Source organism: Trachurus trachurus, assembly GCF_905171665.1.
Source record: "Trachurus trachurus genome assembly, chromosome: 20".
Taxonomy (NCBI): domain Eukaryota; kingdom Metazoa; phylum Chordata; class Actinopteri; order Carangiformes; family Carangidae; genus Trachurus; species Trachurus trachurus.
The window spans coordinates 14,848,708-14,867,530 of NC_139911.1; the positions used below are offsets into that span (position 1 = coordinate 14,848,708).

At 41.3% G+C, this 18,823-nt stretch overlaps 1 protein-coding gene across 4 annotated transcripts in view; it reads right to left on the reverse strand.

Annotated features, from left to right (window-relative positions):
- The window catches only part of esyt2b (extended synaptotagmin-like protein 2b), a 28,891-nt gene that overhangs the window by 2,424 nt on the left and 7,644 nt on the right, over positions 1–18,823 (reverse strand). For 2 of the 4 annotated variants that reach the window (XM_083995154.1, XM_083995157.1), the window contains exons 6-19: positions 16,751–16,840; positions 13,943–13,998; positions 9,453–9,573; positions 8,309–8,485; positions 8,140–8,222; positions 7,788–7,836; positions 7,318–7,407; positions 6,934–7,029; positions 6,079–6,180; positions 3,333–3,407; positions 2,221–2,307; positions 1,954–2,103; positions 405–757; positions 11–109 (exon numbers count right to left, since the gene is read on the reverse strand). In XM_083995154.1, the coding sequence (XP_083851280.1) occupies positions 11–109; positions 405–757; positions 1,954–2,103; positions 2,221–2,307; positions 3,333–3,407; positions 6,079–6,180; positions 6,934–7,029; positions 7,318–7,407; positions 7,788–7,836; positions 8,140–8,222; positions 8,309–8,485; positions 9,453–9,573; positions 13,943–13,998; positions 16,751–16,840 (1,628 nt within the window). Of the gene's footprint in view, positions 1–10; positions 110–404; positions 758–1,953; positions 2,104–2,220; positions 2,308–3,332; positions 3,408–5,338; positions 5,402–6,078; positions 6,181–6,933; positions 7,030–7,317; positions 7,408–7,787; positions 7,837–8,139; positions 8,223–8,308; positions 8,486–9,452; positions 9,574–13,942; positions 13,999–16,750; positions 16,841–18,823 lie in introns of all 4 variants that reach the window. The other 2 variants (XM_083995155.1, XM_083995156.1) reach the window with 2 other exon arrangements.

Here is an 18,823-nt window from a genome sequence, read left to right on the forward strand (position 1 = left end):
TGGACCTCACCGGCAGGCGTGCACCACCACAATCAGTTTGTTCCTCTGGGAGCTGTGCCGAACAGTCAGCTGGACCTCGCCCAGGGGGTACTGGCTGGGGGCCGAGCCACTATAAACACATCAGAGTTAGTCAGTGTCACTTCTAGACACCGCAGCCGGATTGATTCTGCACATGGGCCTAACAAAGTATGCAGAGATAGACGGATAGCCTCACTGGTGGTCAGACGTCGGTACATATTCATATAAATCAATGTGATGGTCATTGAGAGGGAACTGCAGAATTTAAATAAAGTGAAAAACAAAAAGATCCTTGAAATGACGCATGGGAAAAAAAACCTTTAAAAAGACATTAAGATAAGTGGAGCAATACATCAGAAACAGTGGGAACAATATCTGCCGTTTACTTCTGCAGCTGACGAAGCCTCTGCTGAAGCTCCATAGTGGCGAAGGGCAGGGAGATGTCCGAGGCCAGGCTGGGCGTGGACTCGTTGTGAGGCAGGTGTTTCTGGGAGCTGGACATGCAGGTGCTCAGACTGCAGGTGCTGCGGAGAGGGCTGGCTGAGTACGGCTCGCCGTCCCTGTGCTGGAGGGTGAGGGTGGAAGCGTCTATGGGCGGCGGAGGCGTGGGCGGAGGCAGCGGGGAGTCCGAGGCCGACCGCCTCTGGAAGGGGGCCGTGGCCGGCTGCGGCGCGCTGGACTTCCTGACCCGGACCGACGAAGGCTGATCTGAGGACACCTGCTTCTCCAGAGACAGGATCTAAAGAGAGACCAGACGGGAATTAGATTGACAAGAACTGAAGCTGAGTGGAACAACATGCTGCTCAAATCTTAGCTCCCATAAAAATGTGTTTTTGAAGGGACTGTGCTTTATTTGGCGTTTTTACAGACAACCTCTGACTGGACCTAACAATCCTCTTATTGGTTCAACTCATGCTTAAGCCTAACCCCTTTGCTGTTAAGTGGTCTTAATACTGCTGATATAAAACCTTTCAAATATTGTCAAGGGCGTTTTTTGAAGCGCCTCAGCCAAATTTTTATAGTGCTATCTGTCTCTCTAAGCTGGCAAAAAAGGTCCCTGAGCCTTTAAAACTATTTCCTATTTAGAATATCTGTCATGAATCCTGATGTGTCTGATAGGCTGTGCTCCAATACAGCAAAGCTATTTCAGTGGACATCAATATTTCGATGCAGCTGCATTCATTTTCTTTTATTTGATCAGTTATGAGTCAATACAAGGTAATGCATTTAGCTTCAGCGGCATAAAGGGCAATTTCATTTACCCGCTGGTCTAATCTGGTTTTTGTTTTTGTTTTTTGGGATTTATCATTACTGAAATTACAGCATGAGGAGGAATGTAAATTTTGGCATGATACATGATTCATGTGATGGGAAGGCACCTAAATGAAATGAAAACATTTCCTAGACCCCACACCTCCAAAAGTGATTATCCAATCATATCTCAGCAACTGAATTAAGATGTGGATTTAGTATTAAGTATGAGCAATGCTCTGCATGTGAAGAGTTTGTGGGGTCATCGTGGTTTTAGTCTTTCCAGATCCCAAAACACAAGAAACAAAGTGTAAGGAATGGATTAAAATGGTGCGTTTATAACAGGGAATTAGCACGTCCAGCTAACTAGCCTAATATTTAGAGTTGCTAGTGGTGACGCTTACACAAAAGGCAAAGCAGAACATCAGAAAACACCATTTGACAAAAAGTCAATGATTTGTATTTTCTCACTGGGTGTGTGGGAGTCTATGTTCCAGCCACCCTGCTCAGCTGGTCTGAATTCAGTTAGTGATTTTCAATTTATTGTTGCCACCGTGACACTTGCTTCACAACAACAAATGCCTTTAGATGTGCCGCGCCACGGCTCATAATCGTTTCTGTTTGAATTAGCTGAATATGACACAAACAGGATGAGTGGGAAGTGAAGCAATGCATTTTATTTACCCTCAAGGCCATTTTAAGTTTGATGGTGGAGCTGGGCCCGGAGTTCCTGAGAGGAAAGCACTGAGTCAGCGTCATGTCCTCCTCCACCAACAGTCTGCTCATCGGCACCGTCAAGTTACCCAGAGTGCATTTGTGCTTGTCATCTTTTACCTGTGCATTAAAAAAAAAGGAAGAGGAGCTGCTTTGAGACCAGTCAGCTATTTTTCACTATTTGGAGCATGCGGTTATAAAAAATGCATCTTATCGTGTATCATTATGCTGCATTACCTCCACTTCAAGCTCCTGCCTCCTGGGGTTGTGAACGAGGAATGAGAAACAGTCTTCCCACAGAGGCTCCTTGGTCTTGTAGCGGATCTTAATGGGCAGACAGGTTTGTTAGTTGTTTTTAGAAGACTCTGTCAGTGCAACTTAATACTGTTGTAATTTGTATTTAGAGGAAGAAATATAAATAAGACACTAACACTGTAGGCCTGAAACTGTTCACTATAAAGAACTCACACACTCTTTCCAGTTTTATGTCCCATTTTTGCATATTGTACATTTACATATTTACATACACTTGTCTACTGCACACTTTTTAAAGAGTTTATTCTTGTAACTTTATTCTTTTGTTTTTATTTGTATTTTAAAGGGACAACGAGGAGTTTCGGAAAGCGAAGTGTTTTCATACTACATTTACCATGAGCCTCCACGTGCACAGTGAAATTCTTGGACCAGCGCAAGACGGACGTCTTGCCAAGAATGTTTTCATTCATCAAGAATGAAAGCCGGAGGTTCAAAGACGATCAGATACCATCGTAGTTACGACCATAAACGACGATTCGGCGGTGTTATTCCCATGACCCGGCAGGCAGCGTCCGCAAAACCGAAAGTAAGAAAACGCTGGTCGGCTCGCCCAGCATTTCCACCATTAATTAAAATAGCAAAATAACAATAGAGACAAAACGATATATTGATCGAAAATAGAGCCATTAACAAGTGTGGGTAGCGTAGATTCATCCACATTAATGTGAGACTTTTTTATAACCAAATACAAACTCCTCGTTGTCCCTTTAACTCTATCTATTAACAGGTTGCTGGTAGGTGGTTATAACTCCTCATCTTATCTGCTTGTACAACCTTTTCAGTTCGTCTTTCTTTTTTAATTCCACAGTCAGAGGGAAGTAATCAGAAAGATGTATGTGTGGTATAGGCTTTAACATCTCATTGTGTGAATGAGTGTGAGATGTAGGGACGTTAGTAACTGCTGCATTAAATCTTTGGTTGTACAACTTGAAAAATAGGCAGAAACAAAAGGAGCCAGGACGAGTTCAATTGTTCTTCTTTTTCTGAACTGACACATCATTATTGGAATTAGATAAACAAACTAATAGACTCACTTTACTCTCTAGAGTTTTATGTCCAACAGTGAACTGGACGTAAGGGCTGGGCTCACTGCTGCTCTTCTTTGAAGCCTGCAAAGTCGGAGTGAGGGAGGAAGAGAGAGAGAGAGAGAGAGACGTGTGAGCTGATTCTCTTCACTGTGACACACAAAAGCATAATCTTTGGTAATGGACAACATGATTACAGCCAAACTCAAACACAAGCGTCTTGAGACTCTGCATCAAGCGCGACGCCACAGTGACATAAGTGTGTAGTGCGGAAGGGAGGGAACATTACCATATGTTTTGACAAGCAGGGCTGCAGGCAGAAAAGGCAACCAAAGGGACTGCCAAGCCTCGTCTCCTCTGCATGCTAATTCTAGTTTGCTGGGATCTGACAGCTGAGTACTATTCAGTATTCCTCACAGAATAATAACACCCTACTATAAAAGCCAGTGGCTAGAACAATGGTGGGAAATCCTAACTTACTTGATAACCCATCATGCCACTAGAGGATGGTGCTTAAATTTGACATCGATTTCTCAACATTAGAATTAAGCTCCCCATTGTACAGGCAGGCTGCTTAACACAATCCCACTGATTAATCTACTACAACTTGAAGTGAGAAGGCACTCAGCATAATAAAAAGAAATCAAAATACTTAAGCTTTTATATTATAGATAATATATGTATATTTAATCTGCTAAAATGCCATTCTGTTGTAGCAATAGCTTTTTATAGCAGGAAACAGGTTAAGTTTTAGAGCAGCTGATGAAATCTTTTTTTTAAGGATGGGAAAAACATGACCCAAGACTTTCTGCACAGCCCAGAGGGAATGGCCATAGGTCAAATGCAGCCAATCAGATTCTCAACCTAGTGACTCTCTGGGCTTTCACTGAGGTGTTAGGGCAAACATCGAAGCTGTGAAATGTTTCCTGTCAGGGTTTGAGGGTTTTTGGTGTAACAGGACTGAAAAATTGCCACAGATAAGCTGTAGTTTAGACTCCAAACCTCTTTTCAGTGCAGATGGACTGAAGGAATATAACCTGCACCTTTTCTAAAAGGCAAAGCAGGTTTATGTTTAATGGGATTACAAAGATGGTAGCACAGTAAATGCCAAATGCCAATCAATGCATGGTGCAGATAGTTTAATTAATTGTTAGACTGATTGATTCATTGAGAAAGTGCAGTTGTGTGTGCCAAGATGAAGCTTAAAAGTTATTTGAAGAGTTAAAGGAAAGAAACGAGTCGTGTAACTGGAACAATGCAGCAGCTGATTCCTGAGGAGGAGTCTGTGTAACCTGAGACAGCTTTGTTGTAGTATTTCCCCAACAACCAATGCTGTGACTGCTCAGGAAGGAAATAATAGATCTTATTGTAGTGGTTGACATGTTGATGTATTGTTCCCATTTCTGCCTGCCTCTGTAAGAAAGTGAATGAAAATTATTCAAAGTGTAATTTTTTTCTGTTGTAATGTCATCCTACTGCCTACTACAGACAATGTAGTAGTATATACAAAGGGGTCCAAAAATCTAAGACCATTAAAGCAGCTCAGACTTCCTTAGACAGGATCAGCTTCTATAGCCACTAACACAGGTTGAGTTGTTCTGTATGTTTGTTGCTGAAAACCTTTGGCCTAGTTCACCTCCAGCTCAATAAATACACAAATGCAACAAAAGTGACCACAGTTTCATTCAACCATAAAGACTGACATTCAACATTAGAAGTATTTGAATGCAACACTAGACTAGACTTCTGCATGCACGATCACATGAGCTGGGAAAATCATGTATCACTCAAAAAGTAAGAAGAAAGACAGAGCAGAGGTGTGCGGCGCAGCCAAAGCAGAAAGCAGAAAGCAGACAGACAGCGCAATCATCCATCTTCATGCACATTCATTTGAGAAAAGGACAATTCTCTCTGCTCATTTCATCACATCACAATCACACGGCGCTGGATGGTGCCAACACAGATGAGGCACACAGGGTGTAATCTGCACATGCAGCCCATTTTTCCCACATTACCTTCAGGGCCTTAAAGACTGAGAGTTGCTTCAACCCGTCATAGGTGATATCTGACAGGTTGCTCTTTAAGCCATAAGGAGATTTGGGGGAGAAAATCACACCCGTCGTTAGTAGGAGAGGAGTGACTCGGCATGGTTAAGAAGCATGAGAAAAACCCCAGACAAAAAAAAGAAAAAAAAACGTTGAATATGTAATAATGCACTGAAACATGAATAATATGGGAAATGGAGAGAAGGTATGATGGCTGATACTTCTGACAGAGCAGGGGGCTAACGAGGAAAACACAGGTCAGAATAATGAGGGTATTTCCAGCAGGGATGACTTGGGAGTAGTAGCCTGTGAGACAGTTTGACTTTTTTATTTTAACAAGCTAAGGGCTTTCTGTATCTGTACAGTCACACTGTAATTGGCCCTCTAATGCAGTCAGATATCATTATGAACTCTGCCAGCTATTTGAAGACAATATTTCAGCCTTGGACTAAACACCTGATTTAGCAGAATATGAATTTGAATACCAAGCAGCCATAGCTACTTGCTGAGTGCTTTGTTTTGAATGTCTGCTTTATGTTAATGGTTATTGGAGACTCAGTAACCTTTATTAGACAGTAAAGTTAAAACCGTGCATCGAACACATGCTTTGAGATGCACATTTTAAAGGACTCCTGTTACTGTTTCAATCCACATCATTGCACACGGCTAACGCTAACACCGTCGGGATGCAAAAGCTCTGGTGGACTCACGAATATTGTTCTATACTCTGAAGTATTGGTCTCACAAAAGACTAGGCCAGACGCTCTCCTCTCACTTAAGTTTCCACAGCCTAAGCTGCCAGTGAAGACACTCTTGGGTGAGGAGGGGAAAAAAAGAGAAGAACGTGGAGTTATAATGGACTCAGGTGGCAAAAAGAAAAAAAAATGACACTGAAATGCCATTTATATTTTAAACTGAAGGACGCCAGGCTCTTCACAGGTTGCAGTCGAGCTTCACGACTCTTTTTGTGCAATGGCAATTTTTCACTTTTCATTCAAGTTTGCCTCGGCTGCTGAGAAGTAGAGTTTTAAAGGTCCAGGGTTCTCATAATATGATAACAACTCTAAACATGTCGATATCCCTGAGCACAACAAATTACTTCATCATTTAACATGCTGAAAAAACACATCGACCCATTTGACGCTTTAGGCCACATCTACTATATAATGCACGGCCGCTCTTTTGGGAGTAACTAGGGTAATAATGAGGAGGGTAAAGTAACAACCTGCCCTGGTTGTTTGGTTGACAGTGAAAAATCACATTTCCAAAAGAACATAAAAAGCAAACTGGAGGAAACTCAGGTGTCACAAAGCATGAAATATTATGGTAACAAAAGAGTGGAGCACTGCTGCGCATTGACCAATAATCCTTATTTAAACAGGAGTGCAACGCTGGAATTTCCCAACTGAACTGGTTCAGCGTTGCTAAATGCAGCTTGTATGTTCTGGGTAGAGAACAACAAGGCTTCATCGACCTGCTATATTCTAGCACATTTGTTTGGATGAGGTACATTAAGCTAAAGCGTCAGAACAAAAGCATTCAAATCCCAAAATAAAGTTTCTTACCGGCAGGTTCTTTGCCAAGTCCAGATAGACCACCAGCAGTGCTGATGATAGGCCGTCATTGGCCAGGCTTCTGTCTGCTCGCACACTTCGCAGCACCTGATTGGACAAGTAGACATAAGACACAAGACTTTTTATTGATCCCATGTGTGGGAAATTCACTTGCAACAGTAGCACAGACATAGAGGACACATAAAGTAAGGAATAAGAATTTTTTTTTTTCACGTCATTATGTATAAAACAAAATATGTACTGTTATGTACAAAACAGTGTTCAAATAGTGAAAAACTAAATAGACATTCACCACAGAGAATGACCAAGCACATTCACCAGTAACAAATACTGCTCTAGTGAAATCATAGTGGTTGTAACAATTCAATACTTTACCTGGTCCAACTTCTCAGGAGTGGAAAGCAGAGACAGCCACTCTAGTTTTAAGTGCAGCTTCCCAGTGGGCGTTTCCTCCAGGTCGAACCACTGGAATAACATGACACAAGTTATTGAGGGAACCAAAAGTGCTGTCCTGAAAATTGGGGCTGAGAGGATCTGTACCTTACTGACAATAGCACAAAGACTAAAACCATAGGGAACAGGCAGTCTTTTTGATGTACTACACTGTGGATCGGCTGATTACGCTGTCACTGGACAGAGTTAGACTCACTGTTTCCCCGTTATTATATTAGTCTTTATGCTACGCTAAACTGGCATCTCACTCATAAACACAACACATGTATAAATTGGTATTGATCTTCTCAACTAACTCCCAACAAGAGAGCAAATACATATATTTTCCCAATAAATGTAACGTATAAAGTTTAAACTCATTTATATATTAGACAGGCACACAAGTGTCTTACCTCATCAACCTTCTGCTCTTTGTGCAGCTCGGTCATATCGATCATGAGGCTGTGAATAATGACACGATGGGTTGACAGAGAAACAGAGAAATCACACCTATTAATTTGAACACCAGGTCCAGTTATTGATTGGCTGCCTTTTGTTGGGAGCAGTGTCAGAAGCTTGAGGCACAATCATTGGCTTTACCCTCGAGCCAGGGGGATAACACCTCTACTTCTCTTCAACTGATAACAGCTACAGATACTTTCACAGCTCCTGTTGTGTTTAGGTTGCAAAATGTAATGACATACTAGGGTTTTCTATGTGTAGCTGCCCCATTATAAACAAGGCTTAGTCTTTCCAGTCACTCACCTTCCCAGGAAGTCATCTTTGTCTGGATCCTCATCAAACAGCTCGATCTCAAGATGTTGGCCCGAGTGCTCGTACACCAGAGCCTGATGAACACAATGACATATTGATGCATGATGGTGGTGCTCAAATTGCAATGTTGTAAATATCTACTCAATGCCAAGCTTGTCACCTCATAAACTTCGTTCCACTTGGGATGGAGGCTCTCTTTGATTGTTTTGCTCTGAAACAGCTGGTTGCCGATCTGCAGGACACCGTATGGGTCCGATTTGCCCTTGATCAGCCCTCCCAGAAATTTATCCTTCCCTTCCAGATCCTGAGCCTCCAAGAAGTGGATCCTCAGGACTCCCTGTGGAAACACACATAGCACGGTGTTAAGGAGAGCAACTCTGAAATAGCAGCCTCTGACACTTCGAGGCTGAACTGCAGTGAGATATGATAAGATGTGACATCACCTATAGTACTGGGTGCTACTGTACACGGTGGTGCAAGATAAAAGCCTGGCTTTCTACCAGAGTTAGTGTCTATAGATGTCTATATTTCCCTGTATGCACTGGCACTATTAAAGTTAACCTTCATGACTGAAGAAAACTTGTTCAACAAGAAATACAAATGCTACCTGCCTCATAGCAGAAGTATACCATGATATAACATCTAAGTATTTGCTTGTAAACTTGAACCACAGTACATTTTATTAACATTTTTTATTAACTTACATTCCTGGACTGTAGAACATCCACTAGAGTCTAGAATATGTGAACAAATGGTCCACTGGACTACGATATGATACAAACTACTTTATAAATCCCCAAAGGGAAACTCATTACTATGGCTTGGGCATCTATAAACACTTATTAACAGTCAATTGATCTGTCAAGATGTTGTACTATTAAGCAACTGAATGTTTAGACTGTGCGTTGCCAGATGGTTTGTTGTGTCTGAAGTGAGAGTTGCAAATTTACTAAGAGAAGAATAACTGTGACAATAAAAATAGTATGACCTTGATGATCCTTTTTGGACAGGAACATGCTGAAGTGTTTATCCTGTTGCCATGGATACAGGTAGCATACCTGTATCCATTCGCCTTGTAATGCTTTTTTTCTGCTTTGGCTGGTTTAGTTTTATTCTGTTTTAAGGCACTGAAACTGAAATCCTCTTTATTTTATTACAGAGAAAACTGACAAAACCTGTGATATTTGCCTCTAAGCTACTAATCATGAATTCCCTCAATGACTACTGGCTGAGCATAAACACAGATTAGAGAGGAGTATTAAAGCTCTTGGCTAATTGGAAGCATTTCAGAACTGCATTAGTACCTTTGGCATTGGGAAGCGCAGCTTGGCAAGTTCCACATCCCCGACCAGTGGGACGGTGACACGGTTGGGTAAAACCAGATAACTGTAGATAATGTCTTGAATCAGGCTGTCAGAGAGGCCACTGTGAGGACAGGAGAGTGGGGAGCCGGAAGTGAGAGGAAAGGAAGATAAACAGAATGAAGCAATGAATTATTTAAGACAGTGAGGGTGCCCTTGGGTTATAAATATTCTCCTTTAATCTCAGATTAGTACAGTACATTTCTGCTTTGCATGTGTAAAGACAGTAGGAAAACTGGAGTCCATTCAAGCATGTTGGTGTTGCTAACCAAGAAACCACTGAATGTCTATCTGATCCACTGCCTCCAGTCTCTGCTTCAAAAGATCACAACAGGACAACTGACAGCAGAGTTTTTATACAATATCTGAGAACCATCGCTGCCGGGCTCCACTGTGCTCATCGAGCTGCTGTGGTACAGGTGGGAAATCACATTTACAGCTAGAAAAAATGACAATAAAAATTCATCATCTGGTATAATTGCCCTGGCTGTCCCTCGAAGGAACACTGTTGTGATTACAGAAATGTCCATACATCATTATGTGGATAACCTCATCAGAAGTGTTCATAGCTGCCTCTGATACTGACTGGATTTTATCCTGAAATCATCTCTGGAGTGATCCCAGGGCTCCAAAACAACACACGGTGAATCTACAAAATGAGCAACAGGAAGCAGGAAGCATGTGACATGTGAGATACAACAGCATCGGCATTTGACATCCTACCTATCCCGTGAGTTCTCTAGTTGCCCACCAGTGCAGAAAATTACAGTAGCAATGTTGACAGCCTGTGTGTAATTGGTGTTGTAAATTTGGGAACTCCAACCCACGGTGGTTTCAAGCAGCTGAATTAAAAAGCTCATGTGTTCCAGAGTCACGCTCCAAACCAAGAACACACAGCTGAGCCGGCAGCACTGTCCTAAAAGGTCGACACACTTTAACACAAAACCAGCACCTAAAAGCATACAAGTTTATAAGTTAAAGTAAAGTATATAAGTTAAAAATAAGTTAAAAAAATAAGATCTTAAGAGATAGCTATGGCTAATTTGACCACTTTTTTCAGTCAATTAAACTTGACTCAAAATAAAACAAAAATAGATATGGGAACATTTCTGTTAAAAAATGGTAGCAATGACAACAATTAATACATTTTTTTCATCAAGGACTCCTGTCCTTAACAATTAAGTAAGTTCTTGTGTATAATAAACTACTCTTTTCTTTTCTCTTTTCTGTTTTTCAGTCTTGCAGACCAAAGCAGTTTGGTGGTGTCCTGTATGGCCCAGCACAGAGCAGGCCGGCTACAGTACAACTGCGAAATGACCAGCCTGTTCTCTGAAATCAATAAGGTTTAATCTCTAAAAGATGAGAACGAGTCTCCAATGGAAAGAATCAACCAGCAGCAAAAAGGAATGGCAGCAGGTGGAGAGTCAGCTCCAAGAAAAGCTCAGACAGAGGGATGAACTTCTAAAAAGGTAGCAGCACGAAGAGGCAAGCTCGCACATGATGCCTATATACAGTAGATGTAGATCAGTCTAAAAAAAACCGCAAGCACAACAAGACAAAGCAGAAAGACTGGGTGACCAGGTGTGGTGCAGGAGTGTAGGAGCAGCAGTTTACAGAAGTGAGAACAGCAGCATGTAGCTCAGAAGCAACAGGAAGAGAAAACAACTGAGAACAAGCAGGAAATCATGAGTCAGACGGAAGAGGAGGAAAAAATATACAAAGTGAGATAGAGTCTAAGACAAATGAGGAACAGTGGGGACAAAATGATTCACAACACGGAGAGCAAAACTAAGAAGGAAGAGCAGGTGAAAAATATTCAGGAGGAAGAAAAGAACAAAAAATGAACCCTTTTCCTTCTTCTTTCACCTACCTTACCCACTGCCTTCTCCACATTCGCCTCACACCACCCTCTCCCCTCACTCCCCTGATATTCTCTTTAAAGTGAACTACTTTAAATTAAAGACTTAAATCTAAACTATTACTTACAGCTTTGTGTATGCGCGTTCCATCTGCCTGTGTTTGCATTTCTGAATACAGATAAAGGTTTCATGGCTCTTCTCAAGAGCCGTGAACCATGTAAGAGTGTTTGTTTTAGATGAACAGATCAGATTGTTGTCTTTCTGCCTTTCTAAATGTGAAGTGTTAACGAAGTAGACGTCTTGTAGACAACAGAGGTATACATGTGATTATGAATCTTTAAGATGAAAAGATTTACAGTTTTCTTTGGGAAACTTTCTTGCAAATCTGTGTGTGCCTAATTTTAATGCTTTAAAATGAGCAATGAGGTCTGTTTACTCTGACAACAACAAGGAGGCTGGGGTGTAAAATACCATTAAGATGAAAAAGAAAACACATTTATCAAGATAATGTGAATCAACTGTGTTTACTATTTCAAAGAAAAACGTCCACCCTCTCAAAAGTGATAGACAATAATACACTCCTGTCCACATAGTTTTGTCTGTAGCCGTTAAGTGGCTAAAAACATATTTATTGAAGGTTTAAGCTTTTCTATTAACCTCCATTTCATATTACAAAGTATCTAGAAGCCATAAAACAGCACTCAGGAAAACAAATTTAGCTGCATGTGTTTCATCTAATCAATCCTCAGCTTATCTTCCAATGAGGCGACAGGCTACAGCGCTGAGCTGATTAGACACATTGTGATTGTGCGGAGGGGGAACGATCACAGCCAGAGCCTTTGTCCCGCTGTGAGCCGAGGGTGTGAAGGGAATCCTGCTGCTGCATCTCTGTTATTCCCCTGCTCGGGTGTGTGTGCCCCGTGCACTGTAACTAAAGTGTCTATTTATCTCACTTATGTTAGGACAACACTGCTGACAGCACATATGCGCACACCACTATCATGTACATCTACGGCATGTACAGTGTATTGTGTGATTTTATCTCTTCAGCGTCAGTGGTAGTGTAACACTTGGGTTCAAGACTGAAGTATCTCTATCTCAGCTATTACAGTAAGACGATAACCATGAAACTGTGGACAGACATTGATGGTCCCCTGAGGATACATTTGAATGACTTTTTGTGATCTGCTGACTGCACTACCATCAGGTCGAGATTTTTTTTAAATGATCACAACAAATATGGGATAAATTGCCATCTGGTAAACACATTCACATGCCCCCTTAGGATACATTTTTAATCACTATGGCGATCCCTTGACGGTTGCAGGGGAAAATATCATTAGTTTTAATAATTTAGTTCATGACCAAGCTAACATGCTAAACTACTGTAAGATGGTGAACAACAAGGTAACACTTACAGGCTAAATACTGAGCACTATCTATCTATTATCGCTGTGCTGTTGGCATGACTACAGACGTAGTCCTGTGTTTTTTGTTTTGACAGTTATGACATATTGCGACTAGTAAATAAACAAGTAAGACACAGTGTGTTGCATAATCATACCAGGGTTCACGAGAGAGACACACTGGGCAAGCCTGCAAGTAGGCAGCTGATGCTGTCTGTCTGCCGCAGACAACCAACACAGACACATATACAAGCTCATGTGAGCACACACACACACACACACACACACACACACACACACACACACACACACACACACTGCATTGCACAAGCTGCATGGATCCATTACACCCCCAGCGGAGGACTGGACAGAAGGCCTGAAGCAGACTCCCTGCACCGTGTCAACTTGTCTGTCCACATCAGCAGGGTATAGGGCAGGCAGCTGTAATCTTAGCTAATCCCATGCAGCACTTATGAATGTGGAAACATTATTTGGGATGTAAATGATGTATGAACTGAACCACTCGAGACATCAGCGAGTCATTTTGTCAGGCTGTTAGCTGCTCCTAACTGACTCTCATTTACTCTCTGCTCAACCCCACACAACAACCTGAGGGGAAAAGACACTTGAGGTGAGCAAGAAGAGGAATCACTCTGGAAACAGCACATTTTCTCATTTGGCCTGTGTGTACGGGAGAATATATAATATCTTAACAGAAAAAAATCCATTATACATGATCTCAGTGGTCTTTTGCAAAGTGTTTGACGGAAAAAGCTTGTTTGCCTTGATCAATCCAATCTTGTCAAGCTCTTAATCACAGCTGTAACAAGGACAAGGTGGTAAAGAAAAACCTCTATAGAAGAAAATATTTTCAGTGCATTAGGTAGAGTACAAGACTCTAAATCCAAAGACCTGCTAAGTTTACCTGCCACATTTTTTGAAAGGTGATATGTGTTTAAATTTATCCACAAAGTATCCACATTATACAGTGCTGTGTGGGTGATCAACTGAATGGAAAAAAACTAGTCACACGTCCAGCTTCCTGAAACCAAACACTACTGATCTGTATCTGCTCTGAAATCTGTTGAAATATCACTTTCCTTTTTCATTTTCTTCCAAACAAAGGCACTTGTTGAGGAGCGAGAAAAGCCAGTTTTAATTGACTTACTTGAGCCCAGGAATGTCCAGTAGATTGGTGAGGCCAGTCCAGCTTATATCCAGGAGCTAGAAGAAGAAGAAAAAATGTGAACCTACCGGTAAAGATGGAAACTGTGATTTTCTTTTTTTTTAATTCGCCCCCAACATTTTGTCATTCCCTGCCTCCTGTGTTACATTAATCACTTGGAGTCCCACACAAGTCGTAGCAAAACAATATAAATCAAAAGTTTTTGTGGATAACTTGCTAATGTTTGGAAACATTGCTTAACTGAATATATTGCTGCCATGCGAGTTGTTTTGGCTCACTGTGCTGCAAGAACTGAAAGTAAATATAAAATAGACAAACTTTTCCAGAACCATATATAAACTCATTGTTTTTTCTCCAGTGAAGTTCCCCTCAGCTACTGGGCGTATATAGGTTCCGTGTCAGTAACACCTGCTAACCAAAATATATTGTATTTATAAAAGCAGCAGAAGCCCTCTAGAGTCACATTCATTTTCAGAGTATGATTAGGTCTGCAGTGTGTTTTGGTCCAAAATTGATGAAATGATTCTCTAGTTTGATCCACTTTCTGGATCATACTGGAACCTGGTATGTCAAACCTGCAGGAGGGGAAGAAGGGAGCTGTGAATAGCATCAACTCAGACCTGGAACGCAGACAGATCCTCCTGCCTCTCAGTGAGCTTTGATCTGCCTCTGCCTCTGAGCTGAAGGAGCAGTGTTTTCTTAATGAGCCTTTCCCTCTTCTCTCTTCCTTTCTGCCCAAGTTGCTTACACTGCAGCAGATGCACTGAGCGCAGCAGGGAGAGGGGAGCACTGCAGGGTTGTTAATGATGTTGGGGGGGGGTGCATGTTGTGGGAATGTGGTTGGAGGGACACACCCTTGATTCTCTGAAGCAGCCTTGAAGGGTTATTAGTCTGTGTGTGGAAGATACCCAATATCTGCAAGTTACAGCGACTTAATGTAGGGATTGCCTGCTATTCTCTGTTTGATATCATTATAAATGCATTACCTTAGTGTTTTGGGCTGTTGGTGAGATGAAATTCAAATTCAAAGGGACACTTTGACATTTTGGAAACATAAATAAATATTGTGTTTTTGCCAAGACTTAGATAAGAAATCAATGCCACTCTTTTGTCTGTGTGCTCAGTTTGAAGCAATAGTCAGGAGGCGTTGGCTTGTTGGCTGGACTGGAAACAGGGAAACAAAAGCCTACCAGCACGTTTTAAGCTCACAAATTAACACAATGTATCTTGTTTGTTTAATCTGTGCTAAAAAACGAAAAAGAATCTGTAAGCAAAGCCATGAAGTCGCTGAAGTCATGGATTTTTCGGGGGGTCCGGTCTTCATGCTAAACTGATCTAAACATCAGCAGAGCAGTGGTATCAAACATCACAGCAACTCAACAACTACTGCTGAGTGTTTATATCGATATTGATTCTTCTGGACATTTTCCAGCCTAAAAATCGATCGAATAATTTAAAAATACACATGAATGCATCTAATGCCTTGCATGTGTCAGTACATAATTCCCAATATAACCGGTCACTATAGATATCCTCCAGTGCTGGACTCTCCTTTATGAGTCATCACAGTGCAAGACTGTTTGTTCAGCAGAGCAATGAATCTCTTCGGCGGTGCGTGTTGCATCTTTTTATTTACACTGCACTGAGTTTCATCAGTGTGATCTCACATCCAGACGCGGCCAAGACCTCTCATGGTCTGGAAATGTTTCTGTTTCGTTTGGCGCTGAGGATCAGGCCTTGTACGGCACCCTGAAGTAAGTGCGATGACTTATTTGGATTCCACGGTGCACGGTGTCATGACTTCTTTCATCCACAGGAAATTGCTTTTGCAATTTGCTCTTCTCCACTATTTTGATTTAATATTCCTCATCTTGAAGCTGGAAGACAATTGGGATGCATGAGCGGGTTGGGTGTGCATGTGTGTGTGTGTGTCTGTGTATACATGTGGGACTTCACTGCACCACGATTTACTGACTAGAGCTGCTGTCTGCTCACATCAGCCTCCTACAGCAATATCTCCACCTTGAGCTTTAGCTGAGTGCCTGTTGAAGAGAAATCTGCCAAAGTAGGCCTGGTTTTATCTGCAGCTATTAATAGCTCTGCCATAGTTCCAACGGGTTCTCCTATTTGCTATAAATCGGTCAAACATTTTTAAGCTGTGCGGCAGTGGCTCGGCACAAGCGTTGAACAGGAAGACTGACGACATGTGCACTGGAAAATATTGGACATGTAAACAACTAGCGACTAACACAGAAACGCAAACTGTGTGACGTGATGTAGATTGTTACACTATGAGAGCGTAGATGATGTTATCAACCACGCCAGCACTAAAAAAAATGAGATTTAACTTGGGTAATCACCATTTAAAAAACAATTTATGTTTGTTTTATGAGGTGTTGTACCATAATGTTTTGTGAGAATATAAAACACATCAAGAACCACAGTGGGTTATAAAAGAAATTCAAGGCATTTTGTAATAAATACAGTAACAGGGTCGACCATGGCATAACTAAGAACGATTAAGAAGAGAACGAGAGCATGCAGTTAAAAATGTTATTATTCTTTTCTAATGCATGTGTCAAATAACAGTATAACACTTCACATGAATGTGTTTCCTGCTGGAAAATATTTAGGAGATGTATTTCATTTCAACAAATCCCAGTTTAATAACCTCTACTCTCATCATGTTGCATTTATTCAGGCTGGGGTGTCGTTATAATTTCAACTGAAGCTCAACCAAACCGTTTTAATTGACTACAATGGTGTCGTGTTATCGGCATGTGGACTTACTGGCTTCTTGAGGAAGAAAAGAGACAGGGCTCCGACGAGAGGCATATCGCCAAGCAACGGCTCCATCACCACTCTCAACACGCCGTGGATCTATGGAAACACAAGGGGCGCACATTGACATACGCGCACGTACACACAAAGAAGAGAGCTCAAGGGAACTGACACCACTCTGGCCCTTGACATTCTTCAGCGGTGGAGCCGCAGCACATGACAGGTTGGAAACTCGATCACAGCCTGACTTCGCACCTGCCCCATGTCATCCTCCACCTTCTCCATAACATATTATGACAATTACAGGGATTATGGTATATTGGAAGCGCCGAATGTGTCATGTGGAGCGCCTCACAGTTGCTCGGGTCCACAGTAGGGACCAAAAGATGTTTGAAACAGGTTTCAAGTAGCACCATTTACTTCTGAAGCAATATTTGTATTTTCTAATACTGATAAAGCTTTTAGTGTTTTCATGCAGCTCTTCAGGACAAGTACCGTGACTATCGCTTTAAGATTTCATTTCATCTCTGTGGCTGAGGAAAGCTCAACTCCCAGAAATGAAACACTGGGAAACTGATCTGTCCTTTGTCATCTGCGAGCTCCACAGTAAAATGACAATAAGATGACAGCTCAGAGGCATGAATGATGATTTTAACCACATCTGGATGCCAGACTTCACTCAAAAATCTAAAATATTAACTCTCCCCTCTCTTCTCTTTTGATCAAGCATCAGCAACACATTTTAAATCAAAGTGACAGTGCAAAGTCACATTACTTTCTGTCTCTGGGAAATATTGTCGGTGGAGACTCTGACTCATAATGATGTCACCTACACAACATGTCAGCATTTTCAAACTAGGGGTGGGAATTACCTGAGGCTCCATGACAGCATGTTATCAGGACACTCAAGCCATGATAGTTTGTAATGGGTTGTGCAATATTGTTGTTATTGTGTCTTTTTGTGCATGATGTGTGTTTGTGGTCTTGTGTTGTCTTCCGCTGCTGGTAACATTGTAATTTCCTGCAAAGGATTAATAAAGTATCTTTAACTTTAACTTAACTATATGATATTATTGTGATTTTAAACATTTAAAGATATCCTGGGTATTGCGTATTGTGATACATTGGTATTTATTACCTTTTTGCAACTGTAAATCATGTCCTGAAAGTAGAACTTTTTGTGTCTTGTATTTTCCTTTCTTTTTTCACAATTTATACTGTATGATGTATTATATGGACCTGTGTCTGCAAAAAAACAAAACAAAACAAAAAAACTGGGATCAATATCTATTGATATTGTATATCTATACAATATCTGACTAGTATATCTATCCAAAGCTTTATATGCTAACATCTGTTTGATCTGCATCTCACTTAAATATCTTTATACTCGCAAAATTGGATCGTAAAGCACACAGACTGACCAGCACAGTCATAAAAAATATGCAACTGCGAAAAACTTAAATTTGCATTTGCAATTTATGCAAATGCAAATGCTCTATCGATTTTCTTCTCTAACCCCTTGTGTGAGGAAGCAAAGACATCGTCCATCTTTATATATTGGCTTGTTTAGTTTAATAAGCTTGTTATGTGTAGTAATCATAACAATGGGGCCACACAACAGGCTAATCAAATATCTAACAAAGGTCCATTATCAGGAATTGCTTCACCCCACTCCTCACAAGCACACCTGCTCTGTGTAGCGTGCAGCAGCTCGACGAGTGCTGGGACTAATACATTAGTGGCTGATAATGAGCTGCAGAGATATGTAGGTCTGCCTGAGCTACATAATGGGGGCAGCAGGCAACAAATGTCTCCCAGGACCAGACCTCACCGCCAACTGTCTCCAAGGAGGCACACTGATTGTTTTTTTTGTTTTTTTTCTGGCTGCTATGTTTCAATGCAGCTGGAACACACAAAAGCACCAAGGACACACCAGACCAACAAAATACACTGTGTGCAGTCAGGCACTACGGAGAGAAACAGAATCGTCCTAAGGAACATGATGCAAATGAAGAAAATGCATTTTCTTGTCACGTCTGTGTTTAAATGACAAAGGAGCTCAGTCTAGTGAATTCATTT